General features: G+C 41.2%; 1 protein-coding gene across 1 annotated transcript in view; it reads left to right on the forward strand.

Annotated features, from left to right (window-relative positions):
• Window positions 1–23,716, forward strand: part of CNTNAP2 (contactin associated protein 2) — a 1,034,004-nt gene that overhangs the window by 334,702 nt on the left and 675,586 nt on the right. The window contains exon 2 of the mRNA XM_054160987.1: window positions 18,341–18,451. Within this exon, the coding sequence (XP_054016962.1) occupies window positions 18,341–18,451 (111 nt within the window). The remainder of the gene's footprint in view (window positions 1–18,340; window positions 18,452–23,716) is intronic.

The raw sequence follows: 23,716 nt of genomic DNA on the forward strand, positions 1-23,716 counted from the left end.
AAGGCCATTAAACCATGTCCCAAAGTGCCACGTCCACACAGTTCTCAAACACCTCCCTGAGCAACCTATTCCAATGATGCATCTTCATTTAGCATTTAAGGATTTAGAAATGGGATAGACAAACAAGTTTGAAAGGCACCAGTTTAATTGGTGTATGATGGTAAAATATATATTACAGCAGCTTGGCCTTGTTCTTACAGAATGTCCTTCATTCATAGTTGGATGGACTGAAGTTTCATTCTTTGCTTCAAGCCTTTTTGTGGTCTTGACCCAACATAATTACACAGTATCACAGTATCACAGTATCACAGTAACTAAGGTTGGAAGAGACCCCAAGGATCATCAAGTCCAACCTGTTCCAACAGACCTCACAACTAGATCATAGCACCAAGCGCCACGTCCAATCTCCCCTTGAACACCTCCAGGGAGTTCTGACTAAAGAAGCAGTTAAACAAACAGCTCATTTGTAAAAGGTCAAGGAATGTGTGTTCTGTGCATTGTGCAGGTTGTGGCTTCATGAAAACTTTCCTATATTGTTAGAGCCCTAAAGATGAGCCTGATTGCCAAGCAGCATTATCACTGTGCTTATGGTGATTGACAAGGCAGCATGTTTGACGGTCCCAGCACTCCATTGAATATGCAGATGTGAAGATAAATCATAATGCTTTGATGAAAGTGTGTGTTTGCTGCTGCTGCATATATTCCAGGAAGAGTAATTTAAAATGGTTGTTTGAAATGTAGAATAATGTGTGTATCCAGGGTAGCTGTCATACTCGCTGTTAAAACTGCACATTACCAGTAGCTTGCCACAGAAATGAAAAGTGAATCTTCCAGTTCAGCCATTGGGTTCAGCAAATGGTGTTGGATCCTGGGTTTGCAGCCCTAGCTCATACCTGGAGGAGTTGCTGTCTAGAGTAAGCAAGTAAAGGACTTCCTGGCTTCCCTGGGGTGTCTCTTCTCCCCTGACATAGAGATATTCTCACAGCTTCTTTGTGCTGCTTAGAGGGGGACTGGCTCAAGCCCAGTGTTCTTTGTTTACTGAAAGGACAGCATTCCTTTGGGTGTCTTTTTCTCTCATGCCTTTGGGTATCTTCTCATTCCTTTTGTGGAAGAGAAATGCTGTCTGAATCCCACATTTTGTTCTAATGGACTGTGTCAAGAGGCTTTTGTTCAAGAGGCTGTGTCAAGGATAAAGCAAAGTTAGACCTTTGCAATTGTGTTCTGGATGTGAATATTCTAGAATCATGGAATTGTTTTGGTTGGAAGAGACCTTCAAGATCAAGTCCAACCATTCTCTAACTCTACCCAAGGCGGGTGCTAGACCATATCCCTCAGAACCATGTCTCTGCTTCTTTGAAACAGCTTCAGGGATGGGGGGTCAACTACCTGATTTTGTCTTGACTGCAGTGGCTAATCAGCTTGGCTACACCATCTCCAACAAGTTCACATTCTTCATGCGTATATCCAAGGTGATAGGCGCACAGAACCTTGTTTTGGCGAAGGAGCTGCAAGGAATTGATGCTGAACTCGCTCTAGCAGCCTCTTCCAGTTTTTGAGAGCCCATTCAGTGAAGAAGTTTCTTCTCATGTCCAACCTAAACCTCCCCTGGTGCAACCTGAGGTGCACTTGCCCTATCACATGTTGCTTGGGAGAAGAGACCAACACCCACCAGGCTCCAGCCTCCTTTCCAGGACTTATAAAAAGTGAGGTCTCACTTCAGCCTCCTTTTCTCCAGACTCAAAAAACCGAGTTCCCTCAGCCACTCCTCAAATACTGAAGGCAGAGAACTAAAATTTGATGTAGAAAGTTGATTCAGTAGGATAGGTTTACAAATTGGTTGAAAATTCTTTAGTTGTTGTTGAATAGATCTTAAAAAAAACCAAACCCAAACCACCAAATCCCTCAAAACCCCAACCACCAAACAAACTTTTAATGCTTTTACATTGCATTTAATCAGTATGACCTTGTGTGATGTTTCTGACAAGCAACATGAAGTCAGCTCTCTGATACTTGATTCTTAAGCAGTGTGGTGAGATGACCATGGCCCGATGCCAGACACCACCCAGCTGCTACTTTGCTTTCCTCTTTAGTGGGACAGGGGAGAAGATAAGAGGAAGAAGATAAAGACAGGGAGATCGTTTGCCAGTTTTCCTGTAGGTAAAACAGATTTGACTAAGGGAAAATGAAGTTAATTTATTATCCATTAAAACAGAGTTGGATGTAGAAAGCAATGTAAACCACCTTCCCCTGAATTCAACTCCTTTATTCCCAGGCTCAGACTCACTCTCACTCCTGTCTGTATGTATATGGAGGCCCATAAATATTTAGAACAACCATCCTTCACTTCGACTATAATGGGAATTTGTGAGCCAGATAAAGGTAGCAAAATGTGTTGTTTGGAACTTAATATTCAGGTATCTGATTAAAGTTGGAGGGAATGGGCTATAATTACAAGTCACCTCCATTTTTCAGATATGCTAATTTAACTGTGCTGCTTTCCTTGGTTGACATGTTAAACATGTAGTAATAATAAGGTTTTACCAAGCATAATTGCCAAGTACTCTTGGCCCTAAAAATGCCTCGGTAGTACCCGTGCATGATAATGAGGATACAATAACAGACAATGCTATTGTCAACACCATTTGCATTTGGTAATTAGAAAAAAACAACAGTTTATATTCAAAAAATGCTGCATGAACAGCAGGATGTGCTGGACAGCTACGGCTGTTGTAAAACATACTGGCTTGAATTTCCATAGCACATTCCAATAAGCTAGGTCTGGTAATTTAAATCAGCAGGAGAAATGCAGCAACACATCCTAGCTAAAAATTTGTTTTACAAACCCATATATATATATGTGTGCGTGTATCATCCTCCCAGCAAATTTTAAGGCTGTGAATTATATTACCATTCTCTAATGGCTGTTTCTAAATCAAGAGTTTCTGATGGAACAAAAAGGAAATGCAAAAAAGGAAACAGATCTTTGCTGTCTTCTACAAAGTAGAAAAGATTAACTCTCTGGGAACAGGTGAAGTTGCCTGGAGTTGTTATAACTAGCTTTACCAGCAAAAGGGAGCAATAGTACCCTAACCTGCCTTCATTAAGCTCTTTGAACATGAATTTTGATCCCTATTAAGTTCAAAACTGGATTTGCTCCTTGGTGTTCTCTTCTGCTCAGTGAGAATCTTCCGTCCTCTTGTCACAGTAACACATCAGACAAGCATGAGTAAGGCATAAGCTGTTCTGTGCATGACAAAGCTGATTTGTTTGAGGATGCTTAGCTCCTTCCCAAAGCAGGTGAATTTTGCCGGGGGCAATGCAAAGGCTGAATGTAGAAGTAACACAATACTATCCTTCCATCATTTCTCTGCAGTCTCTACTAGTATGACAGAACCACTAAGATCTGAATCAGCAACACCGATGAACACAGGCACTCAATGTCCTTTGACTTGGACCTTGCCATGGACTCTGATCAGAAATGATTATTCAGTTGAGTAGCTCTTTGGAAATGTTGATACAGCCTCTTTGTTTTGTACAGGAGAATCCAAAAACAGTTTTGCTTTGGGAGAGAAGCAACAATATTTATTTAGTCACAATGTGCTTTATGTATTATTAGGGAACTGTTCTTTGGTACATCTCCTGTGATGTTCTTAGGACAGAGAATCTTGGGAAAGAAGCCTTTTCTCAAAGTAGTAGTAGTGGAGCCAGCAGGAGCAGGGAGGTCATTCTCCCCCTGTACACCTCACTGGTTAGGCCACACCTTGAGTCCTGTGTCCAGTTCTGGGCCCCTCAGTTTAGGAAAGATGTTGACTTGCTGGAATGTGTCCAGAGAAGGGCAACAAAGCTGGGGAGGAGTTTGAAGCACAAGCCCTGTGAGGAGAGGTTGAGGGAGCTGGGGTTGCTTAGCCTGGAGAAGAGGAAGCTCAGGGGAGACTTTATTGCTGTCTACAACTACCTGAAGGGAGGTTGTAGCCAGGTGGGGGGTTGGTCTCTTCTCCCAGGCAACCAGCACCATAACAAGAGGACACAGTCTCAAGCTGCGCCAGGGGAGGTTGATTAGGTGGTGTTGGATGATGGGTTGGATGTGATGATCTTGAAGATCTCTTCCAACCTGGTCTGGTCTGGTCTGGTCTATTCTATTCTATTCTACTTCAAGAGAAGAAATGCAACTGGAAGGCCTAGGCAAAGGTGAGAATGGAGCACTTTATTAAACAAAACATTAGGGCCTTATATGACTCTTGTGTTTATCTTGATGTTGCATTTAACATCATGACTTGGCCAGCTATTCTATGAAATAGTGGTGAAGATTGTATCTTTTTGATTGGCCATCATTCTATTAACAGAAAAGAAATATTCTCATCTTTCACACTTACAGGTCTATCACCAAAGAAAGTGTTCTTCAGCTTCAGATATACAAATTTATGCAAATCTTGGTTTGTTCTCATTGCAGAGATGTGATGTTTATTTTAAACTATAGAGAACTAAATATTTTCTCTTTCATTATTAAGTGTTAGGCAATTGTAGACCTGGGGGAACAAAGTAAAATGTCCACACCATGTGTCCTGTGTAGCTACTGCCCTGAACTGACTTGTCCTTGTGCTGTAACTCCAGCTACAGCATTCCAGTGCTTAAGGATGCCAAACACTTACTGGAATCAACTAGCAGATCTTGTACTGGCATATGAAAACATGTGTTAGCCTGCTCCCATTTACTTATCATTTCCTCAAGATATTAGTGTAAGAGATTTGGGCCTCTAGTGTCAAAATTCACGGCGATGCTACATAATTGGTTTGAGTTTTCCAGTCTTTACAACAAGCCTCTGAGAGTACTGCATCTCACAGGCTGGATGTAACACAGCTTGTTCTTTTCAATCTACAACACAGAGATAAGTTCAGATGTCTAAACTATGTTCACATTTTCCTCTTATCCAATGTTCCTCCATTTCATTGTTGTTGGTATTTTTCTCCTTTCCTATCCACAGTTCTGTTCATCATAATTCACATAAGATTTTGGCCCTAAAAAAAATGAAAAACATGTCAACACATTCTGGAAACTTATCTTGTGGTTTTGAGGAACTGAAACAGGATGGACATGATCTTAAATGTCTGCCATATCCTAGATTAATGCCAGAGTGTGGAGAAAGATAAGTCTTTCTTCTTTCACCTGCTAAGATATCTTTGCAGGAGCATTTTGTTGGTGAAATCAATGTATTATGAAAATTTAATTTAAATGATTACTTGATCCTTCTTTGGAAACATGGGAGAGAGTGCTCTTTAACAAAAGAGATTGTGAAATGCAATCAGAACTAATCCTCCTGTGCTTCAGTGATAGGAATTGGGAAAGCATGCTTGTTATACATAGCTGGGGAATGTGTGGGAGTGAAGCTTGAAGTAGAAGAGGAAGAAAGCCAATGTTTGACTTTGTCTTTTCCTCTCAGGAAAGGAATAATCCATCAATAGAATACAGTTTCATTCATAGGTCGTATACCTTTTGGGTTTTGCTTCTGTCATCACTTCTAACAGTAGGCAACTGATAAACAGCCAACTAGTTGCTTCTACTATAAATATGACATATCTGTTTCTTCCAAAGAGGAGATGAAAATAAATAATGCACAAATGTTGAATTAGTAAAACCTTTAGGAAAAAAAACCAAAACAATCAACCAAACAAACCCTGGGTTTAAGCTTAAGTGATACTTACTTTCTGCTGTGCAAATTGAGAAATAATTCTCTGCTGCACTTTGCATACCTTGTTAATTTCTGTATTTTGTCATCTAGCCAAATGTGTAATGTGCTAGTCATGCTTCTTAGTATTAAATATTTTGTCTTTCTGGTGGGAGCAGGGATTCCTCCCCAGCCTTTATAGGGAAGAGGTAGATTCCTCATGTAAAAGGCATTCAGACAGGAATCTGCAGCTTTTTCTCTGAGTCAAGCATTTTAATTAATCTGTAAGTGGCTAGGCAAAAATGCATTATTATCTCTTATGAGGTTAACTTCTTCCATTTTGTGAAATTATTTGATATCTGTAGTGATAAGTTCTATACACCAGGTTTAAAATGCCCTCTTTCTGTGCTCTACTGTTTTGAGAGTTAATATCTGGCTTTCTGTGGGCCTCCTTCTACAGTCAAGTGCACAGCAATTTTCAAGTCCCTTACTGACTGTTTTGGTGTTGCTTAAATTACATTAAACCTGGAATAACAGCTCTGAATTCAAATTTATGTTGATGCAAAACTGCTAAAAGTAGAGGAACCATTAAAACTAAGCATATATCATGAGGGGGAAAAGTGGCATGTTTTGTTTTCTTTAAAGATAAAAGCTTAATTTTAGATATGGAGACCTGCTAAAGTGATGATGAAAGTTAAACTGAAATGTTATTCAGGAAACTAATTATCATGAGCTGTTGTTTTATCCCTGAGCCCTGAAAATAAACAGATCAATCAAAAAACCCACCCCAAAATCATAAGCCCCACACCAGACAGACAAAAAAAATATCATAGAATCATTGAGGTTGAAAATGACCCCTAAGATCATCAAATCTAACCCAACACCACCATGTCTACTAAATCATTTCCTGAAGTGCCATGTCTGCATATCTGACTCAGTGATCTTAGAGGTCTTTTCCAACCAAAACAATTCTATGATTCTGTGAAATAAACCTCAGAATGAGTAACCTTGAGCAGTAGGGGTTGTGTGGAGACTACTAAATTAATGTAATTTATGGCTAAGCCTTCGAGGCTGAAAAATAGCTGCTGCACTTTCTTCCTTTCCAGTAGCAGAGCCCCCCTTTTTGAGCAATGATGTGTTATCTCTATTGATGCTATGTGACACAAAGTGGATTATGAAGCATGCCAGGCAATCAATAGGAGCTGCTCTAATCTTTTATATCATAGCTGAGTTCCAGAGATGCTTACAGGAAAGTTTGGCTTACACTTGAACTCATTTGCTTATGCAGCTGAATATGAACTTGGCTCCCTAGCAGTCTGTCAGGACTTCTGATGTCGCATTTATGTCCTGTAACATGCCAGTCATTTAGAGATGCTGCAGGCTTCTGCAATAGCACAGTAAGAAATAACAGATTTCACTTGAAGTTAAGGAGAAACTTTTGCTGTGTGGTTGCTGGACCCTTGGAGCAGGCTGCCCAGAGAAGTCGTGGATTCTCCTTCTCTGGAGATATTCAGAACCCATGTAGGCATTCTGATCCTGTGCAGCCAAACCCCTGCAATCCCCAGAGGTTTCCTCCAATCCCTATCATGCTGGGATTCTATGACCAAAGTATGAGACCAGTAGAAATCACAAACAAGCAGGCAAACAAAGCTTTCATTGACTTTCTGACATGAAAATGGGATTGGTAAATGGAAAGGAACTGCTGTATGTGCAGAGTGTTACCCTGTTTGCACAGGTGGAGTGTGTACAGTGGTATTGTGGCTTAAGTGATCTAAAACGTGGGTTGGTTTTCTATTTAGGAGAGTAGATGGGACGGAAGAGAGTCAAGAGCAGCTTTCATTCTACCAGTCATTATGATCTGGACAATAAAGTGCTCCAAGAAACTTGCTGGGGAGTAAAGGTAGCTTTTTATCTTAAGAAAGCAAGAAAGGAAGGAAGAGGAGAGGGGAGGGGAGGGAAGGAGAGGGAAAGGGAGGGGAGTGGAAGAAGAAAAGAATAACAGTATATAGTGGATTTTTTATTTTTTTAAATTCCCTCAGACAAGAATAACACAGAAGAATACAAAATCAAAGAGTTGTTCCAGTAGGAAAAAAACCTTAAAGATCGTCAAGTCCAACTGTTCTGTAACTCTTCCAAGTCTGGTGCTAAACTGTGTCCCTCAGAACTACATTTCTGCCAAAATGCAGAGGGCCAAAGGTTGTTGAGCAGTTACAAATGTACCAAAAGCTGGTACATTTGGCAAATACACCCAACAGACAAATGCATTCTTTTCCCTACAGGAAGTCTTCCTTGATAAGCTCTTTAGTGACTTCTTCCTGGCTTAACCTGGAGCATGAGGTTTACATGCCTGGCATTTGGCAGCCATTGCCATTGGTGTTTATTGGGTTTTATTTCACTAATTTTTACAGATTCATAGAATGGTTTGAGTTGGAAGGGACCTTGAAGATCGTCTAGCTCCATCCCCCTGCCATTGGCAGGGACACCTTCTACCACACCAGGCTGATCAAGGCCTCCTTCATCCTGGCCTTGAACACCTCCAGGGAGGGGGCATCCACCACCTTCCAGTGTCTCACCATCTCCACTTTAAACAATTTCTTCCTAATATCCAATCTAAATGTCCCCTTCTCAAGTTTCATTTCCTCTTCTACCATGATGTGTCCTTATTTATTGTTATCTTCTTTTCCTTTTTTTTTTTTTCCTCCAGCTTTCCTCCCCATCCCACTGGGAGAGGGCAGGAGTGAGTGAGTGAGCAGCTGTGTGGTACTTGGTTGCAGGCTGGTCTTATGAATGAAACAAGGGTGGTTTCTAGCCTTCATTTTGGGATATAAAGCCTGCCTCTGCAATATGAACAGTAAGGCTGCCTCAGCATACTAATGGGCTGCAATCCAACACAGCCACCTTAATTAATATTCCTGTTGGTTGTCATTGGAGAGATGCCAATTCCCATATGGATTTATCCCAGTTCCGGAGTGCCCTTGCAATCACTTGACTGCTTTTCATAAGTGCTCGGTGGCTTATTCTTTCTCCTCAGCATGCTGTGGTGAAATCACTCTACATATTCAGACTGGAAGGCAAAAATAGGTGTTCAGGATAACTAGCATTTAGCGCACAGTACAAATTAAACCCAAATGATATGATTCTCTCCCTCGCTCCCCAAGTTTTACTTCAGAATTTGTATTTTAAAACAGGAGTATTTTGCATTACAAGCAAAGATTTGGAGTTGCTATAAACTTTTTCTTTTTTTCCTTGAACTTAATGGGCACTTTTGAATAATTAATAAGTTGGATGGGCTGGTAAGAGTTAAGATTTCAGGAGCTGTATTGTAAATGTTCTATTTGTACAGTGAAATTGGTGTAAAAAGACTTTTTCTTTTTCCTTTTTTTTTTTTTTTTCATTTGGGGGTGGGTGGCTGTGTGCCAGAAAGCCTCTGCATTGTGTATTTCTTGTCTGAGATGGTTTTATTTTCAGTGCTGCTTAAGGGTGGTGAAACACTGGAACAGGTTGCCCAGGGAAGCTGTGGATGCCCTCTCCTTGAGGGTGTTCAAGGTCATGTTGGATGAGGCCTTGATCAGCCTGGTCCAGTGGAAGTTGTCCCTGCTGATGGCAGTGGAGTTAGAACTAGATGTTCTTCAAGGTCCCTTGCAAGCCAAACCATTCTGTGAATCTCTGAAAGTGCTTCATACTCTGCTAGCAATTTCTTGTGCCTATGTTGGATTCAGAATACACCATTGATATTTGTCATGGATCGAGTTGAACCTGCTGCTGTTACTCATACCATGCTGCAGTCATGCCAGCTTCAAAAATGGAAATGCTAATTGGAGCAAAGTATTATGGGACTTAAAGTTCAGATTGCAGCATGGGAGGCTTCATGATCTGGTTGCTGCTTCTGGGTGTTGGTTTTTCCTGCAGGCAACATGGTGGAATGGGTGGAAGTCAGGTAACTGCTGCTTTTGGTTTTCCGTTCTATGCTGTGGTTTTTTTTCCCCTGTGTATTTCATTGTGCTTCTTTTGCAAATAGGCTAAGATAAGGTAATCATGCATTGTATTGTTAGATTAATTAGGTTATTAGCTAAGGTAATTATTCATTGTGTTTATGATATCTTATGTTATATTAAACTCTTATCTCTATCTCAATCCCGAGTTGTGTTTGCTACTCTTTGCCTCACTTTTGTGTTGGAGGAGCAGGCAGGTTAGCCCTTGCACTAAACCATTACAATATTGCAGTCATTTGCCTTTTTGCATCTAAGTTGACCAGCTTTTGAGTTCTTAATTTCTGGCATATACATGCAGTGTTTTGAGGTGAAGTTATTAGTGGCTTGTCTGTCTTGGATCAAGTATCCAACTGCAAAATTCTCATACTGGATTATAATTGATAGGAAACCTTGACTGAGGATTTTGAAGGAGAGGTGATTTGGTGGATTTTGGGTTTAGTAGTTTTATTAAAGGTTTGCTCCTTGGTGCACACTGGACCATAATGATGGAAAAGCCTTTGTACTTCTAAAGCTTTATTAGTAAGTCACCCTCACTTATTTCTGATGAGGGCTATTTATTCAGTATCCAAATAGTTTTCTTTTTTAGGGGGGCTGTACACATTTTAGCTCTCATTTTGCTTTGACAGAATCTTTGTGAGAGATCTTCCAGTGCTGCTTCAAACTGAATAAAACCCATCAGGGACTATTACTATATCCTGTTCCCCTTGCTTAAGATTTCTCAATGTGTAGTTGTTTGTATGCATTGTAACCTCCTGCTAGATACAAATGTCAAGAAGGTACATGTGAACTGCAGATTGTCTTTTTCATCTCCTCAGACTGCTTTGATAAGATATGTCAGCAACTTTATGGGTGACCTGTTTATTGATCAGGATGCTAAGCATTTGAACAGGCTTCTGTGAAGTGTAGCATCGAGGGTTTGTTGGGTTTTCTTTTACTCTGCTTTCCCACCAAAAATCATTGAAGTCCCTGTTGTGGTGAGGATTTAAGTTTTAAAAACCTCTGGCGTTGATAAATCATGACTTTGTGTCTACATGGTCTACTTTATGCTACAATCAAGGTCTGTTCCTTCAAATACTCTGGTCCCTAATTCCCAGCTAGTTCATGGAGTAGGTAGGGAATAAATAAAGCAATTGCAGGTGAAGTAGTCTAGGAAGCAGGATGGGTAGACTATAAAAATAAAGTGTAAGCAGGCTGTAAGACAAGAAGGAACCAGTATCCTTTCCTGGGTTTGTTGAATGCTAACACATGAGGCTGCACTCAGGAGGGCTAACAAAACTGACATCCTGGTTGGAGTCTGTTATAGGCCACCCAACCAGGATGAAGAGGTTGCTGAAATATTCTATAAGCAACTGGAGGCTGTCTCAAGATCATCAGATCTTGTCCTAGTGGGTGACTTTAACCTGCCAGACATCTGCTGGGAACTTAATTCAGCAGGGAGGAGGCAGTCCAGAAGGTTCCTAGAGTGTATGGAGGACAGCTTCTTGATGCAGATGTTAAGTGAACATGGAATGGAATGGAATGGAATGGAATGGAATGGACTGGAATGGAATGGGATGGAATGGAATGGAATGGGATGGAATGGAATGGGATGGAATGGAATGGAATGGAATGGAATGGAATGAACCAGGTTGGAAGAGACCTTGGAGATCATCAAGTCCAGCCTATCACCTAACATTGTCTAATCAACTAAACCATGGCACCAAGCACCCCATCCAGTCTCTTCCTAAACAGCTCCAGTGATGGTGACTTCACCACCTCCCTGGGCAGCCCATTCCAATGTCAAATCTCTCTGTCTCTTCCATTGAGACCTGATAGTGGCCTTCCAGTACCTGAATGGGGCTACAAGGGCTTGTAGAGATAGGATGAGGGGGAATGGATTTAAGCTGGAAGAAGGCAGATTTAGACTGAATATTAGAAAGAAAATCCTTACAGTAAGGATGGTGTGACACTGGAACAGGTTCCCCAGGGATGTTGTGGGTACCTCATCCCTGGAAGTGTACAAGGCCTGATTAGATGGGGCAATCTGGTCTAGTGAGAGGTGTCCCTGCCCATGGCAGAGGTTTGGAACTAAGTGGTCTTTAAGATCCCTTCCAACCCAAACCATTCTGTGATTCTATGATTTTATTATTTGAATCTCAAACTTGTTTCTTATGGACCTATACTGTAACCTCCCTCTGAATAGGAAAGCCAGAGTAGCAAATGTCATCTCACATATGACAAAGCTGTCAGCTCTTTCTATCCAGCTGACTGGAGTGGTGTGAAAGTGAGGTTTGGCTTCAGAAAGTTAACATTTAAATGGACCTAAACTGGCTCTGATACGAATTCATCACTGAGATAAATGGTATGGGGGAGAGTTTATTTCTTTGCTGCTAGGATGCTGGCAGGAGAGTGTGCTCTGTAATTGATTAACAGGGCACACTACATTGACTTATATGGGAAAAGCTATTATATCTCAGGAGCAGGAAGGTATATATGACTCTGCTTTTAGTAAGTAAAAAATTGGATTCTGCAGGAAATAACTAAGACTACTGAAAGAACCAAAGGTTCCCAAGGATTTTTTTTCCCCCGCTCTTAAATCTGTGGTATAACAGCATTTCATGTTATGAAGAAAGTTTAAATAGTGCAATAAATTTAGTGGACCTTTCATACAGGGCTAGAAATATTAGCTTATGTAAGCAGTCTTTTTCCTTTTGTTGTATTGGACCTGAATTCATGAGTTATTGATGAGATTTAATATCTGTTTTTCAACATCTATTCATTTGAAGTATAATCCTTTCCTATAATTCATACATATTTATGGTAAATTTTCTGTATTTTGAAGCTTAAATGAGCAGGCAGATTTATTTTTTTGGGGGGTAGGGGGAAGGGTGTGTGTTTGTGTTTTAAACAGTAAGAAAGTGAGATATTTGGGGTCTGTCTTAGTATCCCAGACACAGGAAGCAAATGCAGTTCTGAACAACAGTGAAGGAAAATTATATCAACTCTTGTTTTTATTGCTCACTCTTCCTATTCAGTATTGGTGATTCCAACCAAGCTAAGAACACAAGAGGCCTGAATTCAATACTTCATATAGATACCTAATGAAGCAGACTGATGACTGTAAAAATTGTGATCACAGTGAGAAATACAGAGTGATGGAGGTTGGAAGTCACCTCTGGAGATCATTCAATGTCCCTGCTAGGGCAGGGGCACCCAGAGTAAATCCCACAGGAACATATACAGACAGGTTTGGAATCTATCCAGAGAAGGAAACTGGGTAGTCTGGGAAGCCTGCTTCAGGGTGCCAGCACCCTCAAAGCGAACAACATTTTTCCTTATCTTTAGATAGAACCTCCTGTGTTCCAGTTTGTGCCTGTTGGCCCTTCTCCTGTCACTGGGCACCACTGAAAAGAGCCTTGCCGCATCCTCTTGCCCTGCACCCTTTAACTGTTGATCAGCATTGAGAAGACCCCCTCTCAGTCTGCTCTTCTCCAGGCTAAACAACCCCAGGTTTCTCAGCCACAGAAGTGCCCCAGTGCCCTCAGCATCTTAATAGCTTCCACTGGACTCTCTCCAGTAGTTCCTTATCCTTTTTGAATAGGGGAGGCAAGAACTAGGTGCAATATTTCAGACAAGGCCTCACCAGGGCAGATTAGAGGGATACTGCTGCAGTTTTTCTTTCTTTGTTTGAAATATGTCAGTCTTCTGTCTTCTTTTAGACTCTTAACTCCAAAAGGGTGGATTACTGAAGCAGAAGGACCAGGCAGACCATATAGGGAGTGATGATTTTAGGAGCCAGTGATCTTTCCAAATTTTTTTTCTGTATTTGTTTTTGCATAGCTTCATCAAGAGCAGCCTAATTGAGTGTCTGTCAAAAATAAAGGAGATTATCTCAATATCTACTCGGACCGGTAAAAGAATGTAAGCTCTGAGGAGCTTCTACCGCTTGGAGAAGGAATTTTCGGCTCTTGTGATGTTTCTGAATTCATTGTCCAAAATCCATGTTTGTGATTTGTTTATTTGTTGTTTCAAGTTGATTTTGGCTGCTTGGGGTTTTTTGTTTGCTTGTGGTTATGGCGTTTTGATGTTTTGGTTTTGCTTTGTTTGGTTTTGTTTTGTAGAAGTTATTTGCCCTTTTTTTGTTGCTGTTGGTTTTTTGTTGGTTGGTTGATTTTGCTTTTGTTCTTGTGGTTTTGTTTGTTTCTTGGTTTTGGGGGTGGTTTTGCTTTCTTTCTGTTTTGGAAGAGCTGGCTTGGGTTTTCAGTTTCCTCTGTTGTTTGGGTTTGGTTTTGATTTGTTTTTTTTTTTTTTAGAAAGTGTTTTCCTCACATTTTATCCCTTCTAAACCTTTTTCTGCTCTGATAAGGATACCTCTTTAGTTTCATAATTTTTTTTTAGACTATTGTGGCCAATAGCCTTGCATTATATTCAGTAAATACTCAAATGGCATCCTGGCCAGCAGGAGCAGGGAGGTCATTCTCCCCCTGTACACTGCACTGGTTAGGCAATACCTTGAGTACTGTGTCCAGTTCTGGGTCCCTCAGTTTAGGAAGGATGTTGACTTGCTGGAACATGTCCAGAGAAGGGCAACAAGGCTGGTGAGAGGCCTTGAGCACAAGCCCTATGAGGAGAGGCTGAGGGAGCTGGGGCTGCTTAGCCTGGAGAAGAGAAGTCTCAGGGGTGACCTTATTGCTGTCTACAACTACCTGAAGGGAGGTTGTAAGCAGGTGGGGGCTGGTCTCTTCTCCCAGGCAACCAGCACCAGAATAAGAGGACACAGTCTCAAGCTGCACCAGGAGAGGTTTAGGCTGGAGGTTAGGAGGAAGTTCTTCATGGAAAGAGTGATTGGCGATTGGAATGGGCTGCCCCAGGAGGTGGTGGAATCACCATTATTGGATGTGTTCAGGAGGAGACTTGGTAGGGTGCTTGGTTGCATGGTTTTGTTGATTAGACAGTGTTGGATGATGGGTCGGATGCGACGATCTTGAAGGTCTCTTCCTACCTGATCTGGTCTGGTCTGGTCTGGTCTGGTCTGGTCTGGTCTGGTCTATTCTATTCTATTCTATTCTATTCTATTCTATTCTATTCTATTCTATTCTATTCTATTCTATTCTATTCTATTCTATTCTATTTGTATAAATAAGAAACATGTTTTTCTGTCTGAATCTTTCTATTCCTAACACTTTTACATGAAGAGGCAGAGTTTTCGTACTGCCCAAGCCCCCCACTATGGAACAATGAGTAGGGGAAAATTGTATAAACCTAACAATTTGCTGTAAATAAAATATAATGTAAAACCAAAACCCAGGCAACTGAATAAAAATGTGTTCAACCTTACTTCTCATTAATAATGAGATTATATTTGTTTCCCTTTGCAGTAAATAATGTATAAGATAATCACAGGAAAATGCTATAAATGGATTTTCTTATGTGTTTTTAATATAGTTTTTTATTAGGACCCATTCTGCTTATAAATGTTTCATTTCATTTTGACCTAGACAACAGAATTAATGGGGAATTGCCTCAAATTTCCAGCAGCCAGCACTACCTGTAGGTTAACAGTTGGGCCTGATGATTTTAAAGATCTCTTCCAACCAAAATGATTCTGTGTTTCTGTGAATAGTGAAATGGCAGCGAGAGCAGTTTGCTGCCAGCCTAGAAGTTGAAAACCCATCTTTATGAACTACCAAAATTATGTTATAGATAAATAATTGAGAAAAACTTTGCCAAGGAAGTCTGTCTTTCTGTGATGATAATATTTAGAGCAAAATGTGTAATAAGTACTTCAGTCTGCTGTTTTCTTCTGTTCTTAAGCTCTAAGCTTGGTCTACTTGGGTTAAAATAATGGTAGTTGGGCACTCAGGATTGTAAATGATTGATGTTTACATCCATGCTTTCAGGGAGAGATTCTATGCAACCTCAGCCTGCTGCTTGGCTGGTGTGACTTAAACAGAAGGCACTGTGCCCCTCTTCCTGCAGGTTTTGGACCAAATGTGCTGTGTGCCTGGAGCCAAAGCAGGGGGAGGATGAAGGAGGGGAATTGATCCTTCTGTTTTGTGATATAAACAATGATACTTAAACCCATTTATCTTCCCTTGTCAGAATTCCATCATTGAGTAGTGTGAACTTTAAAGGCACTAGAATTGTCCTTTAATTCAGTGCAAAGGAATTGCTCTTTACCCTTGCCCATACTATTACGCTGGTATGAATTTTGTTTTCTCCCTTAAACTCTTTGAGATCTGCAAAGGAAACTTGTTTATTTTGTTAAATGTCAAAGACCTGATTCATGAATGAATGCTCTTTGGTATTTCCCTGTGCCAGTTGCTACTGCTGGGAAAGGCATTTTATTTTTCATTACATGATACTGGAGATTTTAGGAGACCTGCATTATAGAATCACAGAATCATTAAGGTTGGAAAAGACCTCTAAGATCATCAAGTCCAACTGTCAACCCAACACCTCCATGTCCACTATACTGTGTCCTGAAGTGACATGTCCACAAGTTTTTTAAACACTTCCACGGGCAGTGACTCCACCACCTCCCTGGGCAGCCTGTTCCAATGCCTGGCCACTCTTTCAATAAAGAAATTGCTCCTAATATCCAGTCTAAACCTCCTCTGGTCCAGCTTCATGTAATTTCTTCTCATCCTATCAATAGTTACTAGGGAGAACAAATCAACCTCCACCTCACTCCAACCTTCTTTCAGTTTATGAATGGCTTGTTTCACTCACAATGCCTGGGTTTTTTTTGTCCCCTTAAAGCTCCTTTTTAGAGGCTAAGATTAATTCATTCCGCATGCTTGATCCAGTCCAACTAAATCACCTTTTTCTAACTGTACCAAGACTATGTGGTATGGCTGAGTGTTAAATAGGTCAGGGGTAGTCTAGTGCCTTGTGAATACAGAAATTGAGGGGGTTTCCACTCACAGCAGGGCCAGTGTGTGTATTTAAAAAGACGAGTCAAGCTGGCTGGTGCTGGTCATGGTATTTTCTGTGGTGGTAGACTGTGGTGCTGAGGGACATGGTTTAGCACCAAACTTGATAGAGTTAGGTAACAGTTGGACTTGATGATGTTAAAGGTCCTTTCCAACTGAAAACTATTCTACCTGGAATGGAAATAGGTAATTTGACCTGCATATTTCACCAATCTGTTGAAATAACTGAGAAAACTAGACCAAAGGGCTGTACATTAACTGCCAGAGTATTTGAGCAACCAAAACCAATTCTCTTCATTCCAGTTGACATGAGTTCATAGAACAGCAGGAGATTTGTTTTAAACTTTTCATCAGAAAGTCAAAGATTCTGATTTTGGCTTTTTCCATCTTAGATGCTAATACCAAGCTAATCTTCTTTGTACTGAGTGGGATAGAAGTGAAGTGCTGAAACAGATTATAGAGATTAGTATTTAAAAAAAAAATAATATGACTTTGTTGTTTTTTTCCCCCCACTAAATCTGTAATATATGATAATTTGTACGCATTTCCTAACATAACCTAATTTACTTTCTCTTTTAAATACCAGGTTATCTTCAATTACAGTGCTTCAATTACAGAACTGAAAGTTTACATCTTATCTACTTATGAAGCTTTATGATAATACATTTCTTTAGCAGTGCATTTTCACATGCCCAAACCCATTCCAATTATAGCAAGGCAGGTTCTTTTTCGTTTGTGATATCCCTAAGGGTAGTGCTGGCCCATGGATGGGCTTGTCTGATTTTTGTCCTTGGTCGAAGTCTTTTTCTTGTAGAATCATAGAATGTTAGGGGTTGGAAGGAACCTCCAGAGATCATCGAGTCCAACTCCCCTGCCAAAGCAGGATCACCTACGGCAGGTCACACAGGAACACATCCACAATGGTCTTGAAAGTGTCCAGAAAAAGAAACACCACAACCTCTCTGGTCAGCTTGTTCCTGTGCTCCATCACCCTTACAGGAAAGAACATTTTCCTCATGTTGAGGTGGAACTTCCTGTGCTCCAGTTTGTATCCATTGCCGCTTGTCCTATCACAGGATGCCATTGAAAAGAAACTGGCCCCTTCTTCTTGACACCCACTCTTCGGATATTTATAAACATTAATAAGATTTCCTCTCAGCCTTCGGTGCTCCAGACTAAACAGCCCCAAGTCTCTCAGCTTTTCCTCATCAATCAGCTGTTCCAGTCCTTTCCTCATCCTCATAGCCTCCATTGGACACTCCCTAGTATATCCCTGTCCCTCTTCAACTGGGAAGCTGAACTCATGTTGTGATGTGTGTCATTTTTTTTTTATTCTGTGGGTTTTCTTGTGGTTTTTAGGGTGATTTGGTTGTATTGTTTGTTTTGATTTGGTTTTGTGGCTTTTTTATAACTGTGATGTTGTGGTGTAGCAAACTGCATTCCACACCTAGAAACAAACAAAACCAAGAAATAAAGGTGTGTTATTCTTTGCTGTGTGAGTGCTGGAGCCCTGGAGAAGGCTGCCCAGAGAGGTTGTGCAGTCTCCTTGTCTGGAGAGATTCCAAACCCACCTGAACATTGATCCTGGGTAACCCACTGTGGGTAACCATGTTTTAGCATGGGATTTGAATTTGGATGATATCCAGAGATCCCTTTCCAGCCCCCTACCGTGCTGGGATTCTGTTATTACCTGAAAGAAAATTAAAGGGCATGCCACTTATTCTGTTAATTATTCATACGGAGTAAAATGTATCTGGTTTTATGTTTTTCAGAAAAGTGTGATGAACCCCTGATCTCAGCATTATCCCACTCCTCCTTCAGCAGTTCATCAGCCATGACGAGCAGCTACGCACCAGGGTATGCCAAGTTAAACAAGAGAGGAGGTAAGTGACACTGTCCACCTGCTCAAATACTTAATGGGGGGGGGTGGGAAAGGGTGTTATTTTTACTGTAAAATTGCTTTTTATTCAAAATGTTATTGCTTATATTTGTTTTAACAAAGTTTTAGCTGTCTGACAGGATGGTTTTGTAATGGGAATGAATTTCTCTCATTCTCATTGTACGTGACAGTAATTGCTCTCCATAGCATCTCAGGGAGAAACAGACAGCTAATAATAATAGGTAGCAGCATGGGCCAAATGCCCAGTGCTGATGAAGTCATTTGGTACAGTTGTATAATTAACTTCATTTAAGAGGGCATACCTGTGTTCATCAGGTAAATGCACAATCAGAAGGTCATGGCTTTCAGAACACAGCTGAGCAGTTTTGATGTACTTTGTTGACTCATTTCCCTCCCTAGCCGTGACTGCTGTCATTCCATTTTTTTCTAGCACCACAGGAACTTTGCATTTTTCATGTATTTCTGTAACTCACTGAGGTGGTGTTCAGTAGTAGCAAAGCCACCTCCTTTTTGATGGTTGGAAGAACAGATGGGTAAGCTTGATGGTCTACCTGGTCTAATTATATCCTTAGGGCTAGGCTAATTTATTTCACAGTCTGAACACAAGCCTACACTTTTACCCACAGGAATTTCTGTAGCTTTCCTTGCTGTTTCTAGATGTTTGCATAGATACCATTTTGATATCAATCACAAAATGATGCACTGAAAGATGAAACTTTTGATTAATGGAAAGTTAGTACCCTAAATACTGTTGATTTTATTTTTTTTCTGAATAGTATTAATCTAAATATCCTAAAATTTCAGATTTTTGTGACTCAGTACCAAAGCATTATTGTCCTTCTAAAATACATGTCAAGGTTGTAATGAATTGACTTAATGAGCCCAGGTTTGAGGAGGAGACCTTCTTGCTCTCTATAACTACCTGAAACGATATTTTAGTGAGGTGAGGGTCAGCCTTTTCTCCCTAGTAACTGCTGATAGTGCTGAAATACTATCACATGCGGTTCTAGTGACACCAGCAGGTTCTGCAGTTGTCTTGAGATCATCACACAGATGGGAAAAACCAGGTCTCATGACAAGCCAGGAAGCAAAACCCAGAAGTGAAGAAGAATATGGGAGTGGATACACCTATGATCTGGTTCAGGTAGAGCATGTAGGCTGAAATGGGGCCTCCAGACTCAAGGGGAAGATGAGTGGGTCCCTCACTAGGCAGGGCAATTATGACCTTTTGGTACCCTCAGGGCCCTGATAGTGATCATTCTTTATTAATCTGCAGCTGAATTCTCTGTTTTACATGTGTAGGAATCTTGTTCTTTGATCTCTTTTCTTAATGTGCTTTGTTTTCTTAGATCAGCCTTGGTTACATTCTTTTAATGCCTAGTAATTGATGAGTTGCTTGCAGCCATGCACCCTCTGCCTTGATTTTAAATATGTCTGCTATCATCCCATGCTTGCAGTGCTCTACACTATGTTTTTATTCTACAGTTATCATAGAATCAATGGAATCAGTTAGGTTGTAAAAGACCTTTAAGATCGTTGAGTCCAAATGCCCAACACTGCTATGGCCATTAAACCATGTGCTATGTCTAGATGTTTCTTTAGCACCTCCAGAGGTGGTGACTCCTTGATCTCACTAGGCAGTCTGTTCCAAGCAGTGGACACTAGCCCATGCAGTCACAAAGCTCAGCTAAAACCTGATCTTTAGAGAATTGCAACTATATTGCAACTAAAGAAGCTAAACAAGAAGGTGAAGACTAGCTGAGGGAAAATATGCCTGGCAATCTCTACTCCTGCAGCCCTACAGAGGTGATGGATAGCTTCTGGCCTATCAGCAGCATTGGCAGTTTCTTTGCTTTTTGGTCTTCAGAATTGCAGCTATTGTTGTTTATTGCTGCAGAAATTTAGAAGGCTTCTGAATGAGAATAGATGCCATTTTCTACTGGTTTGGGGATTTTTCTTAAGTCTTTCCTTTGTTATACCCCTTGTAGCAATTCTCATTCTTTCTGTTGCAATGTGTGAACATGGGTATTCAGAAGACCCGCAAAGATGGTGAAGGGCTTGAACACAAATCTTACAAGGAACAGCTGAGGGAACTGGGGTTCTTTTGTCTGGAGAAGAGGAGGCTAAGGTGACAGCTCATACAGCTCATTGATCTCTGCAACTCCCTCAAAGGAGGCTGGAGCGAGGAGGGGGTCGGTCTTGTCTCACCTGCAACGAGTGACAGGACATGGGGAGGTGGGCTTAGGTTGTGCCAGGGGAGGTTCAGGTTGGATATTAGGAAAAATTTCTTAACAGAAGGGGTTCTCAGGCATTGGAACGGGCTGCCCAGCAAGGTGGTGGAGTCACCATCCCTGGAGGTATTTAAAAGATGTGTGGATGTAGTGTTGAGGAATATGGTTTAGTGGTATTGGCTTAGCAGATTGAAACCTCTAGGTGAGCAGTTGGACTTCATGATCTCAAAGGTCTCTTCCAACCTCACAGTTCTTTGATTTTATGACTGATAGGCTGCTTGGCCCTTTAATTTTGTGTGCTCAACTATTCAATATCCTGATTGGAGAAATTGAGGAACAGTTCAGTCCTAAGATGCTGATTATCATTTGGGTTGAGTTCTGCTGTCTCTGCTCAGAGTTGTGTTCATTTGCATTGTATTCTCTGTTCTAAAACAGAAAAGAAAAAGTCACTGTAATCACTTTGCTAAAGCTTCTCATCAGCACGGTAGGCAGGATCTTCAAAATTATTTTAGATGATTATTTCTCCTTTTAGTTTACTGGGCTACTTACTCTGTTGTAAATGAAATGCAAATCAGACATTTGGAATTTAATTTTTTCCTTTAATTACATTTGCCCTCCCCTTTCTTACCCTTCTAATCACTACAGTGCTGTTTCTTTTAATGATGTTTCTTTAGCAATATGGGTCTACAGTGCTGTCATTAATCAAACATGTGCTTCATTTCCTCAAACATAAGGTCATTAGAAATTTAGTTGCATCTGTTTGCTTAAGTAACAACTTCTTTAGACTGTTGTTATCCATCTCTTAAGACCTATGAAGCCAAGCATACATACTTCTCAAAATCATAGAATCACAGAAAGACAGGGGTTGGAAGAGACCTCTAGAGACCAAGTTCAACCCCCTTGCCAAAGCAGGGTCACCTAGGGCAGGTCACACAGGAATGCATCCAGACAGATCTTGAAAGTCTCCAGAGAGGAGACTCCACAACCTCTCTAGGCAGACTGCTCTAGGACTAAAGAAGATTTTTCTCATGTTGAGGTGGAACTTCCTGTGTTCCAGTTTGTGTCCATTGAAAGAGTCCACAGAAAGAATGCCCATTGGAATGGGCTGCCTGGGGAGGTGGTGGAGTCGCCATCACTGGAGGTTTTCAGGAGGAGACTTGATGGGGTGCTTGGTGCCCTGGGCTAGTTGTTTGGGTGGTGTTTGATTGGTTGATGGGTTGGACACGGTGATCTTGAAGGTCTCTTCCAACCTGGTTTATTCTATGTATTCTATGTATTCATTGCCCCTTGTCCTATCACAGGACACCAGTGACAAGAGACTGGCCCCTTCTTCTTGACTCCCACCCTTCAGTTATTTAGAAATATTGATAGGATCTCCTCTCAGTCTTTTCTTCAGGCTAAACATCTCCAGGTCTTTCAGCCTTTCCTCATCAGACAGATGTTCCGGTCCCTTCAACATCCATGTAGCCTCAGCTCATCCTCCTTGTAGCCTTAGCTGAGCACTCCATAGTGTGTCTCTGTACCTCTTGAATTGGGGAGCCCAGAACTGGACGTAGTATTCCAGGTGTGGTCTCACCAGGTGGAGCAGAAGGGGAGGAAAACCTCCATTGGCCTGCTGGCCACACTCTTCTTACTGCACCCCAGATACCATTGGCCTTGTTGGCCACAGGGGCACATTGCTGTCTTACTTACTCTCTACCAGGACTCTCAAGGTCCTTCTCCATGGAGCTGCTTTCAAGCAGGTCAGCCCTTTACCTGTATCTTCCAGTTTTACTTTCCTAACAGTAGAACTGCAGAATCCAGCAATGTGCTTAATGCAGGACCTCAGCCTTTGCTGTATTGATGCTTCTGCTTCTGCAAGTGATGGAACATAGCTCAGTTTTAGTACTGAGCTGTTTTACATCATGGAATTACAGATTTTCTAATCAAACCAGTAATAAGGGAATCCATTTTTTTTCCCTCCAAAGAGTCATTATCAGCTAATAGGCTCCCAAATAAAATGTGCTATTTAAGCCATGCTGTGCTTGAGTCATTAAATGGAAAGAACACCCCTTCCTCTAGCCCCAGACCCTTTAAATGAAGGAAATGCACATTTGAAAATTATAGTCTCCAACACAATTACATTTTGTCTGTGCCATTTTCATGGCACTTATCTCTGGGCTGGCAAAACACTTTGGCAGAATAGCCAGTGTGGTTTAGTCTATTGATTAAGACACTGATTTACTGAATGGATACATCATGTTATTAAGAAGGTTAGAGTTGGGACTGCATTTGTTCTGGTTCAGTTTCCTGCTGTAAATGTTGTGATTGGAAATATGCATGTCACAGAATCACAGAATGATGTAGACTGGAAGTAACCTCTGGAGATCATCTACTCCGAACTCCCTACCAGACTGGGGTCACCCACAGCAGGTTGCACAGGATGGCATCCACATGGGTTTTGAATGACTCTAGAGATAGAGACTCCACCAACTCTCTGGGCAGCCTGCTCTGGGGCTCTGCCACACGCAAAGTAAAGAAGTTCCTCCTCATGTTTAGATGAAAGTTCGTATGTTCAAGTTTGTGCCTGTTACCTCTTGTCACTGGGCAGCACTGAAAAAAGACTGACCCCATCCTCCTGCCACCCACCCTGTAAGTACTGATAAGCATTGGTAAGATTGCCCCTTAATTTGCTCCTGCCCACCTGGGCAAAAATTGGTTCATAGTCAGTCTGTTCATTAACACCCCCAGGCCTTTCTCTGCTGGGCAGTTTCTAGCCACTCTGTCCCAAGCATGGAGTGTTGCATGGTGTTGTTGAAACCTGAGTGCAGGGCCCAGCACTTTGGCTTGTTGAATCTCATAGAATTGGCTTTGGGCTGTCAATCCACCCTGTCCAGATGCCTCTGCGGAGCCTTGCTATGAGAATGTCTTACCGTAGGAAAAAATACATTACTTTTTCTTATCAAAATGACTGACAAATGAGTCATTCCCATTGGCATATGGGTATATACCATTGAGCTACTGACAGGACTGCAACA

Source organism: Dryobates pubescens, chromosome 4 (assembly GCF_014839835.1).
Source record: "Dryobates pubescens isolate bDryPub1 chromosome 4, bDryPub1.pri, whole genome shotgun sequence".
NCBI classification, from domain to species: Eukaryota; Metazoa; Chordata; class Aves; order Piciformes; family Picidae; genus Dryobates; species Dryobates pubescens.